The following is a 12583-nucleotide window of genomic DNA, read 5'->3' on the forward strand; positions in this document are numbered from 1 at the left end:
ACTGAGGCAAAAATTGACAATTTAATTGACAATAAAGTTCCTATGTCTGCTCATTTTAGAAACGTACTAGCTGTCTGACATATCTGAGGGGTAGCAGGGATAGACTTCATTAGAAGTAGGTTTGTGCCCATAATCTGGCTACAGCTGTTTATGACTCTGCCCATACTAAAAAATAAGCAGTTCTAGAGCTTGTCTTTTATTTCCATCTAAATGCCAGCTGGGCCAGGAAAAAAAAACTGATCTCCGGAACATTATCATAACTTTTTTATCCCAGTTTGTGTTTAGAGCCACATTCATCTATGAAATGATGACTCTTTTTCCTCTGCTTCTGTTTGGTTGTTGACAGCCCTATGCTACTCCAGACAACAAAGGCACTTGTAATCAAATTCTCTCCCAAAAAGTCATTATCCAGATCTAACTCTTAAATTAGCTGTCAGTTTTAGAGTAAGTATATCATTTTTGAATCAGATGTTTGCTCATTTCTGCGCACCCAACAAAGTTTAGGAACTTCTGTGTCTGTCGTTATTCAAGTTGGTGCTGATCTGTAACTACAAAATACTTCCCTGCCAAACCTCTGTATTGGACATCTGGCTGTGGACAACTGTGTGGAAAGCACAGTCTGCAGAGCAGTTAGTAGAATGACCGACAACTTGTTAGGGTTTGCAGAATTCCCATCCCAGAATTCCTGTGTCCTTCATTCCCTTCCTTATGTTGAGAGGTGTTTTGGTTGGAATGTTGTCCAGAAAAATGTTCCAGCCCTCTCACTTTTATTATTCACTATTTCTTTTGCAGTCTGGATGGGCATGATTATGATCCCAAGTACATGATAATAATATTTTTGCTTTCTTTCTCCTGACACTCCTGTGCCTTCTGCCATTTCATGTGTAATCCTTGTTTTAACACATATTTGTGATGTAATTTCTTTATGATGTCTAAATTACTTTCTGCTAACTGACATGAGAAGAGAAAGGGAAAACCTAACAGTGCCCTCTGAAGCTGCCTCTTTTTCTGCAAACTGTTTCTTGCAGGTGGTATTTTAGCAGTGTAAATGCAATAATGATCAGTGGAAATCTTTGTTCCCTTCTCATTGCTGTCTAAGTTCATTTCTCGTGATGCCGACAGCAGACTAGCAGCAGGAGGTTTTCAGAAGCATTCAAGTAGGAGATGGGCACTGCTGCTCAGAGGGGTGTATACTCCTGTGCATAGGCATTGTTGAAATACCCCTAGGTCCCAGCCTGTGTGCTATTAAAAGTGTAATCATTCTGGATCCCATTTTGCAAGTACTTGTAGCAGCTTAGGAAGCTCAGGAAGATTCTTATGGTTCACATTCGGTCCACATTCTGCAATCTGGTGAAAAGCAGGACAAATGCGAGGTCAGTTATCATAGAATTATAGAATGGCTTGGATTGGAAGGGACCTTAAGGATCTTTAAATTCAAATGTCCCTGCCATGGGCAGGGACACCTTCCACTAGAAGTGGAAGTTATCCTTATTTTGAGTTAGCCTTGATACTTCTGCAGAGTTCCTTATAAAGGAACAGAAATTCTCTAGTCTAAACCTTGAGATGCCCAAACCTTCAGAGTAGGCAATCATATGCCACCACAGACTTCCTGTTATTTATTCTGTTTCCTCAGATTTTAGGTCCAAAAAGATTTTTTAGTGGGTTTTAAACTTCTGGGAGGGAAAGCTGCACTCCTGTTTTATATATTTGAGACCCAAAGTTTTCTTCGTATGTGAAAGGAATGCAAATCTTACTCTATAGGATCTTCATTTTCATCTGGAAGCTGAAGTTGAGTGCACAACCTTATGCCTCACTCATTTTAGTTGATTTTGCATTCGTTATGTCAGCTTAAGGTTGCTTTGTTTGCTTACTCAGTGTATTTTGTTTAACTTGTGCAGATTTTGAAAAGAAAAAGACAGATCAAGTAGCTGGAGAAATGCATTGTCTCCAAAATCTTATGCTTCAGTACATAAGTTGATGTGAAAATTGGTATGCCTCCCTGCATAATTTTCTCTAGCAGCCATCCTTCCCACTTATAAGCACAGATTTGTTAATGTCTAATAAAATGCCCAAGCTTTGCAACTGTGAAAGGAAATTTATGTTGGAAGAAAATTAAATATACCAGAATCCCACTGTTACTGAAACTATCTCTGTACTAATTAATATAACCATTTAAATGTATTTTGTTACTCTTCTCTATGTATTATTTTTTTATACTGTTAAAAGGAAGGTGTAAAACATCCCTATGCTTTTATCAGCCCACTGTGGGGAGGAAGAATGAGTGCCCTTATAAATCCATGCACCTCTTCTCCTTATTTGCTCCCTCTTCCCCCTCTCCAAGTGAGGCAATCAGATACCAGCTTTGTATAATCTAAGGACAAGAACCTTTTTTCTGTGAAAGGTCATTTCATAGCCAACTCCAGGGAACAGTGGGCAGGCAGCACTTCAGGCTGTCATCAGGGGTGCAAGGAGAGGCCAAGCTTCTGCCAACAGCCCATTTTAGTCCTTCCCAGTACAATGGCAGGTCTGTGTGCTGGACTTGCTGCTGCCCATTTGATGCCAGCCCCAGTGTCACCAGAAGGCCATCTGGATCATTAGGAGACCAGCCCTGTGACTTCACCGACCCGCAAAGAGGGAGGGGGAAGCATGATGAAGGTCAGGTGCCGGGCTACTCCTCCAGACTTGCTGGCACCATCCCTTTGCCATAGCCAGACTGGGGCCCTTGGCAGCTGGGAACATTTCTGTGACGAGACTCATTCGCTCTTTATGAGATGTTCTCTCTTACAGGAGGTCTTTGCTGTTTGCATGTAGACTGTAATGTGACTGTGCTGTGGTATTTGGATTGCAGTAGCTGGATAGTGTTAAACTTATTTGGCTACATGTGACTAATTAATTAAACTAATATAACATTATGCTATGTATATTGCTTTGGGTTACTTTCTCTAAACTATCTTTTATGAAAATGTGTGAAACAATGGTGTTTTTTGCTAAAGGCTCCAGCAGAAGCAGTGTGTGTTCATGCTCACTTGTCAGTTGATTGAGGTGCAGTGATGCTGTTACAGTGCTCTGTCCTGCTCTAAAGAAGGCTCTTCAAAAACCTTACTGGAATAAGAATTTGTGAATTTCCTGACAGCAAGTCAACAGAGAGGAGCAAGGAATCAAATTAGGACTGATGCTGATGAAAATCAGCAGAAACATCAATGAGGACCTAACAAGTAACAGGGGTGCAAAATTGGCTGTATAAAATTTAACACTTTCATAAGTTAAACAGTTTATGGCAATTATCTATGGCAGAAAATGCAGTAATTTTGCACTTTTCCTGATGTCACAGTGTTTGGCAGAGGTACATATAGTCCTTAACCTTTGAATTCACCACTTTAGTTTACAATTGGGCTTTTCTTTAGGAAAGTGAAAAGTAAGGGTTTAGATTGACAGTAAAAGTAAATTTGGTGGTTGTGCCAAGAAATTAACACTCAGTGGTACTGGGTGGTCTTAAGAGTCAGAATCCTGCCCTAAATAAGCTCAGACTCCTATGAATCTCTCATAATTAAATCAGGATTGTCATTTGGTTGTTCACACTGTCATGTATGAGAAACAGGCTGCCCCTCAGCCATCCAGAATGAAAAAAAAAATATTGTGGCAGCATAAGGCAAGAGGAAACCTCAAAATAAATGCAATAATTTATAAGAATGAAGAGTTTGTTGAAGAACAACATGAGTACCTGTAAGTGAAAACTTAGGGGTTTTTTCATTTCAAATCTGAAGTGGAAAAATGTGGGATCAATTTTGGAAACTGGAATTTTTGACTTCTCCTTTTGTCTACTCCTATTGTCTTTTCATACAGTTTTAGTTTTACTGCCATACCTATATCCATCCCTTGGGGCTACAAGGGTTGCAAGGACATTTTATACAAAGGTGGATGTAGATTTTAGGGTGTGATCATAGAAGCACACTTATACTGTGTTGATTCTCCAGAACGTATTCTTTTGTAAAGAATAATTGTGTTTGTTATTATATAAAGTCCTTCTCAAGGTGTAGACATGAAGATCTGTGACAAAAACTAATATAGTAGCTATTACTACACAGATTTCCTCAGCTTTTCATCCATAGATTATTTGACAAACTAGGTAATAGAATGAAAATTGGGTAAATATTGGCCAGGAAAATAGTAAGTTGACAAAAGGCATAATATTTTGGCTTCTAATTGTAGTGCTTTTCAAAATTTAAAAAATTAAATAATGCTAAATTTTAGAAAGATAGAATTTTAATTCCAGTAATGTGATATTAAATTTCAATATTTTTCAGATTAAAGGAGATAGTTAAAAAAACCTGGAGAAAAACAGAAGTCTAAGTGTTATAGTTTTTAGGAAACCTGATAGAACTTTACAAGAAAATTAGGAGGAAGGTTCTGACCTTTTTTTGACATAATTAAGCATTCCAATAATCAAATATTATTTTTCTATTTTTTAAAAATAGATCTCACCAGCACTATTCTTATGGCCTGGCAATGATTTTTTGACATACATTCAGAACTTCAAATAATGTACATCCTAGGTGTCTGGCCAGTTTAATATTTAAATCCTTGATTAGAGAAAAAATTAGTATTTTAAACTAAAACAGACTACATGCAATAAACCTTAATGAGTTTGACTTGAAACCACAAATCAAAGATACTGAAGAGTCAAGCTTCAAATATTTGAAATCCATCCTTAGTTCACTGTACTGAGGAGTAGATAGGTCACATAATGTTTGACAGATATATTTATTGAGAAAAAGGTGTAAAATAGGGCAAAATCTAATTAGCAGAATGGAGTTGCTGCTCTCTGCAGCAAAATGACAGTTTTCAAATAGGACTGCTGTTTATTTTAAGTTATGGAAGTGAAAAATTGTGAAACCTGGCCAGTTTTGCACCCCTGTAATTGTTCTGTCATCATTGGTGTTTTTTCTGATTTTCACCAGCATAATTGCTAATTTGTTTCCTTTCTCTTCTCTCTTGACTGGTTGTTGAGAGACAAATTATTTCACTCAGTTTTTTGAAGAGCCTTCTTTATAGCAGGACACTAAGTTATTGAGACCTTTAAGTTCATAGCACTGACTGCCCAGTCGGAGTTAGAGTTTGCCTGCACTGGGTCATCTGCAGCTTGAAATCCTAGAATGATTACAGGACTCAGTATGGTCCCTGGCTCAGAATGAGTCACCAAATAGGTAGTCAGTACTACAAAACTCACCTTTGGAAACTGTGCCACTACAACACTTAATGTGAAAGAGTAGAGAGAGAAAAGGGACAGAAATAGTGACACAAATCCTCTCTGATGAGTCCTGCTGAAACCAGAAATAAGACCTCTTTTAGAATTACATTTCAAATAGCATTTTTAAAGCCTCATATTTGAGTAGTCAGATTTTCCAGACAGCTACAGGTTATGATTATTGGAAGATCTAAAAAATATTTGTCATTTCTGTATCACTAATGCTTGGAGGCCTGTATCAGGATCAAACTGTGGTCATATGTGTTGTTTTTCAAAAGAAATGTTTTCATTGCATTCTTTTACTTTAAAAGTGAAACAAAAATACAATGCTTACAATCCCAAAATTGGAAGAAATTGTGTGAACTATTGTGTGAGAAGGAAAAAGAATAAAGAAACATAGTTTGGATTCAGGCTTTTGAGACATTATAAATGTTGAGAAAAATATTGTTTAAAAACTGGCTGTGCAGCGCCCTTTAAAATCAGTAAGCGTCTATTTTAATTCCCATATAAGTAGTAACTGGCTGCTGTCTGTATATATACTTAAATGTTGCTTGCTGTATAAGACCTTGTTTGCTTAATTTCAACCTAACTGAATTTTTATGGCTGTGCTATAAACCTCTCGAAAATAGTGGCTTAAATGGAAATGCTGACACGACATTAATTACACTGGCTCCAGTGTGATACTGTGATTAAAGTTTATTTATTTTGTGTGTGCGTCTGTGTGTGTGTAATTTCATTGTTGAAAAACTAATGGAAAACTAATGTGGCAATGGAGAATATGATTCTGAGCCTGATATTTTTCAACAGCAAGAAACAGTTTAAATGCCAGTTTACAGTACCAGATAATTTATTTTTAATTGAGGTATAGTTTAGGTATTTAAAATTTTAGAAATTGGGGAAAGTGACAAGTTTCCCACTTTAAAGCTGTTCACTGTTCTTCCAGGAGTTTTTAAATGTCTTTTTGGGTGGTGAGGCTAAATGTATATTGCATTAGAAAATGAAGAAAATGGTTTCATTTCCTTAGTAGCATATGTTCTTTAAAATATTCTGGAGAAAAGTCTTTTCTGAAAGTATGAGGGTGTGCCATCCAAAGTTAATATTCTATTACTATTGAATATGAAATAACAACTGTAAAAGTCTATTTTGTAAATAGTTTGCCTAACTGGCATTTTTAGATTACAGACCTGTGTGTTGCATCTAGTCAATTGGGAAATGAACAGCGCAAATACCATATGGTCAGATGAAGAGTAAGTGATGGAAAGAAAGATCCTGTCTCCAACCTGTTTCTTAGGATAGTGAGCTGGGATTGGAGAAGCCTTGGATTCTGTCTGTTTCTAGCAGTTTATAATTCTCATATTAGGCAAGAACTGGATAAAATCATGACATGGTCTGGAGAGCAGTTCTAAGCTGTTCCGTTTCCTGAAGGAGTGTTGAGAGCAATATTCTATATTGCCAAATGCAGATACCCCTGTTTGATGCTGTGATTTTGTGTAAATTCTTTGCTGCCACTTTCAGGAAAGTGCATTCAGAACACTTTTAGAGCTTTGCTCATGGAGCAGTTAGAAATGTCCCTTTTTCTGGATTCACACACATATGGAGCTTGAAGGCTGATCAGGAAAAATATCTAATGAGTTGGAGGTTCTGTGGAAGCAAATCATATCCCTGACTGGCCGTCTGTGGTGTGCCTTCCTTGACATCAGTGCCAGTGTTCTGCCTTATCTGAGGGACCAAAGTAATCATTCCCACTCTTGCCATAAACACCTTTCCTAGAAACTCACGGCATCCAGTTGAACTTTTTTTTTTTTTTGGCAAGAGAATTTTTGTAGATATTGCTAATGCTAATCTGTCAGGTAGACTGACAGCTGTGAAGTTGCAAGGTAGCATGTCCTGCAACATGGTAGGGAAGTGAGATACAAGCAGTGTAGGTTGAAAAGATCAGAGAGGAAAAGTGAAATCTTTGTGTGGAATGCCCTTCTTCAGTCTGCTCAGTGAGAACATTCAGCATTCATTAATCCAGTCCATGAAATTTACATTTTTTTATTTTTACTGTTTGCTTTCACTGGAAGAGAGTGCAAAGTAGGCAAATAGTTTCAAAGTGTGTGGTCTTTATGGTTTATATGTATTGCTCAGAACTACCACTGACCAAACTTCTTGGTCTTGTTCCCATTTGTTACAGTAATTAAATATTAAGTTGTTATGAAAGGATTGTGCCGTTCCCTTGAAAGAAAAAAGAATGTGACTCCTCCATGGTTCTGTGGCACAACTGATGTTTTATTCAAACTAATATGTAAAGGTAGAGACATTATGTGCAAAGTTTATTCCATCTGGAAGGAATGTAGTGATTCTGGATCTGAAGCAAAACTGAGAATCTCCTACACTGCAGTTCATTAGGTTGTTTTGGACAGAGAAAAATCAACATATACTGTAGATACATTTGGTTGGAAGGATAAGGGTGCCTGTGCAGGTCAGTCAAATCCTGAATACATCACTTTCTTAATTGTAGCCTTTAATCTTCTTAAGACTAGATAATGCTTGTCATTAAGTGACATTTACATTGAATTGAATATTGCATTGGAAAACTTCAAAGTCTAATTGAAGACAAATCATGTAATAAAACTCTGTGGTTCCAAGCCTGCAAGCGACCAGCTCTTCTGTTTGACCACACCCATTAATACCAGGGAAGTACTTCAAGCTTGTAAACAAAGGCCTGTGTATGGTCACCTAGTGTCTCCCTGATTCTGTAAAGGAGAAAATGGAGGGGAGAGGAAGGAGTGACACTTGTAAAGCAATCTCTTAAAAATTGTTAATATGTTTCAAAGCTTTGTTTGAAAATACTGGTTTGGCTTTTCCTGGTGTTATGTTTATGACTTCACAAGGAGGTGTCTTTGTTCTGCACTGATCCCAGCTGGTCCCAAAGTTTCACCCAGCCTCCACATGAAGCTGCTTGCTCCTATGTCAGCCTTGGGAGGGAGCTCAGAGGAGCGTTCTGCTGTAATGCCATGGGAGAGAGCTGCCTGTTGTGCTGACAGACATGTAACTTACACAAATACTGTATCTAGCCTTTATACAAGGATACCATCATTCCAAAATCTTAAGCAAGCTGTTTGATGATGCCAGTTGAAGCAATCAGCCCCTTGCTCTGTAAGGCCAAGACCAGTTAGACTGCATGCAAAAATTTAAGTCCCTTTAAATCCTGCTCCAGAAATTGCCAATACATATTGACTCTCCCATAACTTTCAGCTGTTTCCCTCATGATTCATTGTTGGATGTTTTTAGGGACACTACTATACAAGTTTATGAATCAAAAGGCAGCACTGTCTTGAAGGATACTTCAAATCCAAGGGTAGCTAGCATCAGGTATTCCCAACGAAAAGGGATTTTAAGTATCTCTGCATGTTCTAGGATCAAAGTTGGAAAAGTGCTGAGTCTTACTAAGGTCCTTTAATATATCCATTTGAAAGTGTGAGGTGGTAATGCATGCACACAGGACCTTGAGGTCTGCCTTTGAACATGCATATGTTGATGTCGTACTAGATATCATTCAATGAGAATTTACAGATTATTTTATTGGAATTCCTCAAGTTTTTGCAACATACTGAAAAAGCTACACCTTTGAATGCTCGCAAGCTTTCTCTGCCTTTTCCATGGATAGGATGTCAAGTGATTTTTTGCTTGGTATTTGTTTCTTGTCTTCACCAAATGATGTGCTATTGCTCTGGATACCTCGTGGGAGCAGGGGGTTAACTCATGGTTGTACTCTGAAAAATCTTATCAGAAGGCTTCATTCTTCAGAAAAACTCGGAAAGGGAAAAGGACTTTTGCCTTGTGTGTATAGTGCCTTTATTGCACTAATGTGAAATGATTCGATGTGATGGACAGCAGTTTATCAAAACAAAATCTCATTAAAATCTGTATGCACTTTGCCCTTACTCTCCTTTGTATAATAAAATTGTGAAGCTTTCTGTGACCAGAGATTAACCTGTGGTAACCTGTAGTGTGTGTACATTTATGGGTGATGAATAAAGCCATTGTCACCCTTAAATGTTGGCATCAATATTTTGTTAGTAACATTTGGAAGTTTCTGCTTTGTCAGCAGCAAGGACTGGCAAATAATCAGCTGTTTTGTAATGGGAAGCTTAAAATAGCAGCTGAAGACATTTGATTTAAGCTGCATGGAAAAAGACACTGCTGCATTTATTATGATACCATTTTTGTTGTGTAAGGATGACATGATTGTTATTTTAGCTTTTTAGACATACAGTGCAATTAAGAATAATCAGTTTTCCCACACATTCCACAAAGCAACATCTTCCGCTGCTGCATGGGCAGCCAGTGGGTACAGATGCATGTTTCATAGAGGCATGCAGCTATTGTGTGACTGCAGCCTTCTTACAGAGATGTGTGTCTCAACAGAAACTGCTGATAAATAATAAACTCTCCAAGATTTGCCCATACTACCAATATAAATATATATTTTGGAGTAGGTAAATATAAATGTAAATGTAAATATACATTTGGGAGTGCTGAGGAGGGGGTTCTGTATCTATGACATATACTGTAGGCTTTGCAAGCTGTAGCAGGCATCCAGACTAGAAGTTCAGAAGAATGTACAAAATAATTCTGATTTGTTTACAGGAAGTAGTAGGTGCTTGCACCAATAAAAATTGTGCTGTGTTCTACATGCACACTGATGCATACAGTGTTTGACCCATAATTTGTGTGACTTGCATGAGGCTGGTTTTTGAATATCAGCAAAGACAAATCAAGATTTGGGCAGAGTGTTCAGAAAATAGTTTTTGCCTGTAACTAAAGGTAGTAAGTTTATACTGACAGTTTTAATTCATAGTTATTCCCACTAAATGCCATTTACCGGGAGGGAGAGTCTTACATATTCTTTTACCAGGATCTGCCATTATTGTTTTAGACAGAAGTCTTTATGAACAGATTTAGCTAAGAAATGTTTATGTGTTCACATACAAACCTTTTTCTTTTCTCCAATCTTTTCTCTATGGTTACTGCTCTTTTCAGTGTGTGTGTATAGTACCTTTATATTATGTATGTTACTAAAATTTTACTGTATTGTGGCCAAATCAGTGATACTTTCTTGCATGCTTGGGACTCATTGCTGAATTTTATCTTTGCTTGCTATCTTAGACTGAATTACTTAATTAAATGTGTGAAAAATAAATTGCTACTGGACAATACTATTTACCATGAACTGAAACATAGAAAGAGCAAACAGGTGATATTGTAACTATGAGATACAGTTACCTGCATTTCACAGGACATCATTGTCCACATACAATTTTAAAACTTCAACTATACCAGATGGTAAAATAGTCTTAGGGAACATATTTGTGTCTATATGAAAGATTGCAAGTTGAGTTAGCATATTGCTCTCTGTGAAGAAGAATAAGCCAGAGTGGCATGAGAAGAATTTCAAAGTGTTTCCATTCCAGGCCATATATTTGTGTGTTATTTTATCAAAATTTATTGTGAAAATTCACACCTTTAAGTGAGGACATGATAGCTTATTAAAAAAAAAAAAAAAAAAAAAAAAAAAAAAAAAAAAAAAAAGCTTTCTAGGAATGGAAGATGAGTTTTGCTCTCTGCAATAAATGATTGCAAGACCTTGCCATCATTAGTGCACCAGCCTATTCTGGCCTCTTACATTGAAGTCAAATCAATAGTGAAAGAGTTTTTCCCAAATGTTTGCAAAAATTGGTTGGGCTGGCACTATGTAGGACGGAGACTGCAGTTATTTACCTTTGCATAAGAGAGAGGAGTGGAGAAAAGAGAAGTTGCATTATCCAGTTTTAGAAGATGCCCTAACACAATGGTAAAAATTGAGGATGTTGCCAATTACAGATTTTTTTTTTTTCCAGTGAAAATCTGAGTGAGATGGTTTAGAGTGAAATGAAAGCTGTTATGTCCTACCCAGTTCAAGGTTATGTTCACCATGAAATGTGCCACTAAGGCCACTGTAATGTGGTCAAAAGTAAAAATTACTTCTTTAAAGTTGGAAAAGTAGTCCCATTTCCTCTATGAGATCTATCTTGAGACCACTGACCAGGGTGATAGCCTTATCTCCAGCTGAAGAGCTGTAAAGATGCAATCTATCACTTTAATTTCCATGGGGGTTCCTAATTTGTAGCTGCTATCTGGCAATTATTTTGTTGGTGTGTTTGGTCAAGATCTGTGACATTTCAGTGCAGCTGTCTGCTCTGAGTCAGGCTAAGAGTGGAGCTGAATAAATACCTCCTGGCAAGTAAACATTATCATGGTAATCCTTCTCAGTCCTGTGAATGTGGGACACATTAAGTTTCAGGGTGGCTCATGACACATTTTTAGCAAATAAACTATTAACAAAGATAACTTCTCAAATCTAGAAAAAAATTAATCCGTCTTTGTGGATCGATGATTTTGAGCCACTTTTCTAGAACAAGAGATTGGGTCTAAATGGGAATGTTTAAGGAAGTAATTTGAATGTTATTTACAAAGTTTCGTTTCAAAGGTGTGCTAATATTTTATTGTTTAGTTACATCTTATCACCTGTCTTTGTTCTTCTAGGCATTTAAGACCAAGGATGGCTACATCGTGGTGGGAGCTGGAAATGATCATCAGTTTGTCACTGTGTGCAAGGTGTGTTAGGCAAGAGTATAGAAATCTGTAATAGGTTTTTGTTGTTGTGGTTTTGTTTTTTTTTTGGTATGAAAATAAGTGGTGAGTATAAATTCTAACCCTGCAGCTCTGGCTGATTATCTGAAGGACTAACATGAGGTCTGTGTTTTGGCCCTGAGTTCAGAACACACCAGTTCTAAAGCTTGTAGGTACTGAGCCCCTTTTGAAGTCTGTGCACATCTGATCAACTAAAATAAAAAAAGAACAGCATAACAACATTCCAATTTTGGAATGGCAAACCTCACATAAGTCACACTGGTGCCTTTTTTTCAGGAAGAAATGTGACAATGTTTCTCCATGAAATACATAATAAAGTATTCCAAGGCAAAGTTAGAGGTTGGGTTGTTCTGCTACTTGAATCAGTACTGAAGGACATTTTCCTTTTGAGCACTTACCATGTGTTGATCTGTGCTCACTGAGAAACTTGTGGACTTCTTAGGAAAGAAATGTTACAGGACTCTGGGCTGATTTTGGAGTGGTGCAGAAATATGATGTTGAAGAACAATCTTAAAAGAAAATTGTTCTAAATAAAATGTATCACCATTCCAAATAAAAGACCCCAGTAACATATAAGAAGGGACAAGAGAATTCTGTATATAGCATTAGACAACATTTTTAAAAATTACAGTTTTAGCTATTTTAGCCATTGTGTTTTTT

At 37.2% G+C, this 12583-nt stretch overlaps 1 protein-coding gene across 4 annotated transcripts in view; it reads left to right on the plus strand.

Moving 5' to 3' along the window:
- Positions 1-12583, plus strand: part of SUGCT (succinyl-CoA:glutarate-CoA transferase) — a 315428-nt gene that overhangs the window by 105788 nt on the left and 197057 nt on the right. For all 4 annotated transcript variants that reach the window (XM_056483688.1, XM_056483689.1, XM_056483691.1 and 1 more), the window contains exon 10: positions 11816-11887. In XM_056483688.1, coding sequence (XP_056339663.1) covers positions 11816-11887 — 72 coding nt within the window. The remainder of the gene's footprint in view (positions 1-11815; positions 11888-12583) is intronic.

This window comes from Oenanthe melanoleuca, chromosome 2 (genome assembly GCF_029582105.1).
Source record: "Oenanthe melanoleuca isolate GR-GAL-2019-014 chromosome 2, OMel1.0, whole genome shotgun sequence".
Lineage (NCBI taxonomy): Eukaryota > Metazoa > Chordata > Aves > Passeriformes > Muscicapidae > Oenanthe > Oenanthe melanoleuca.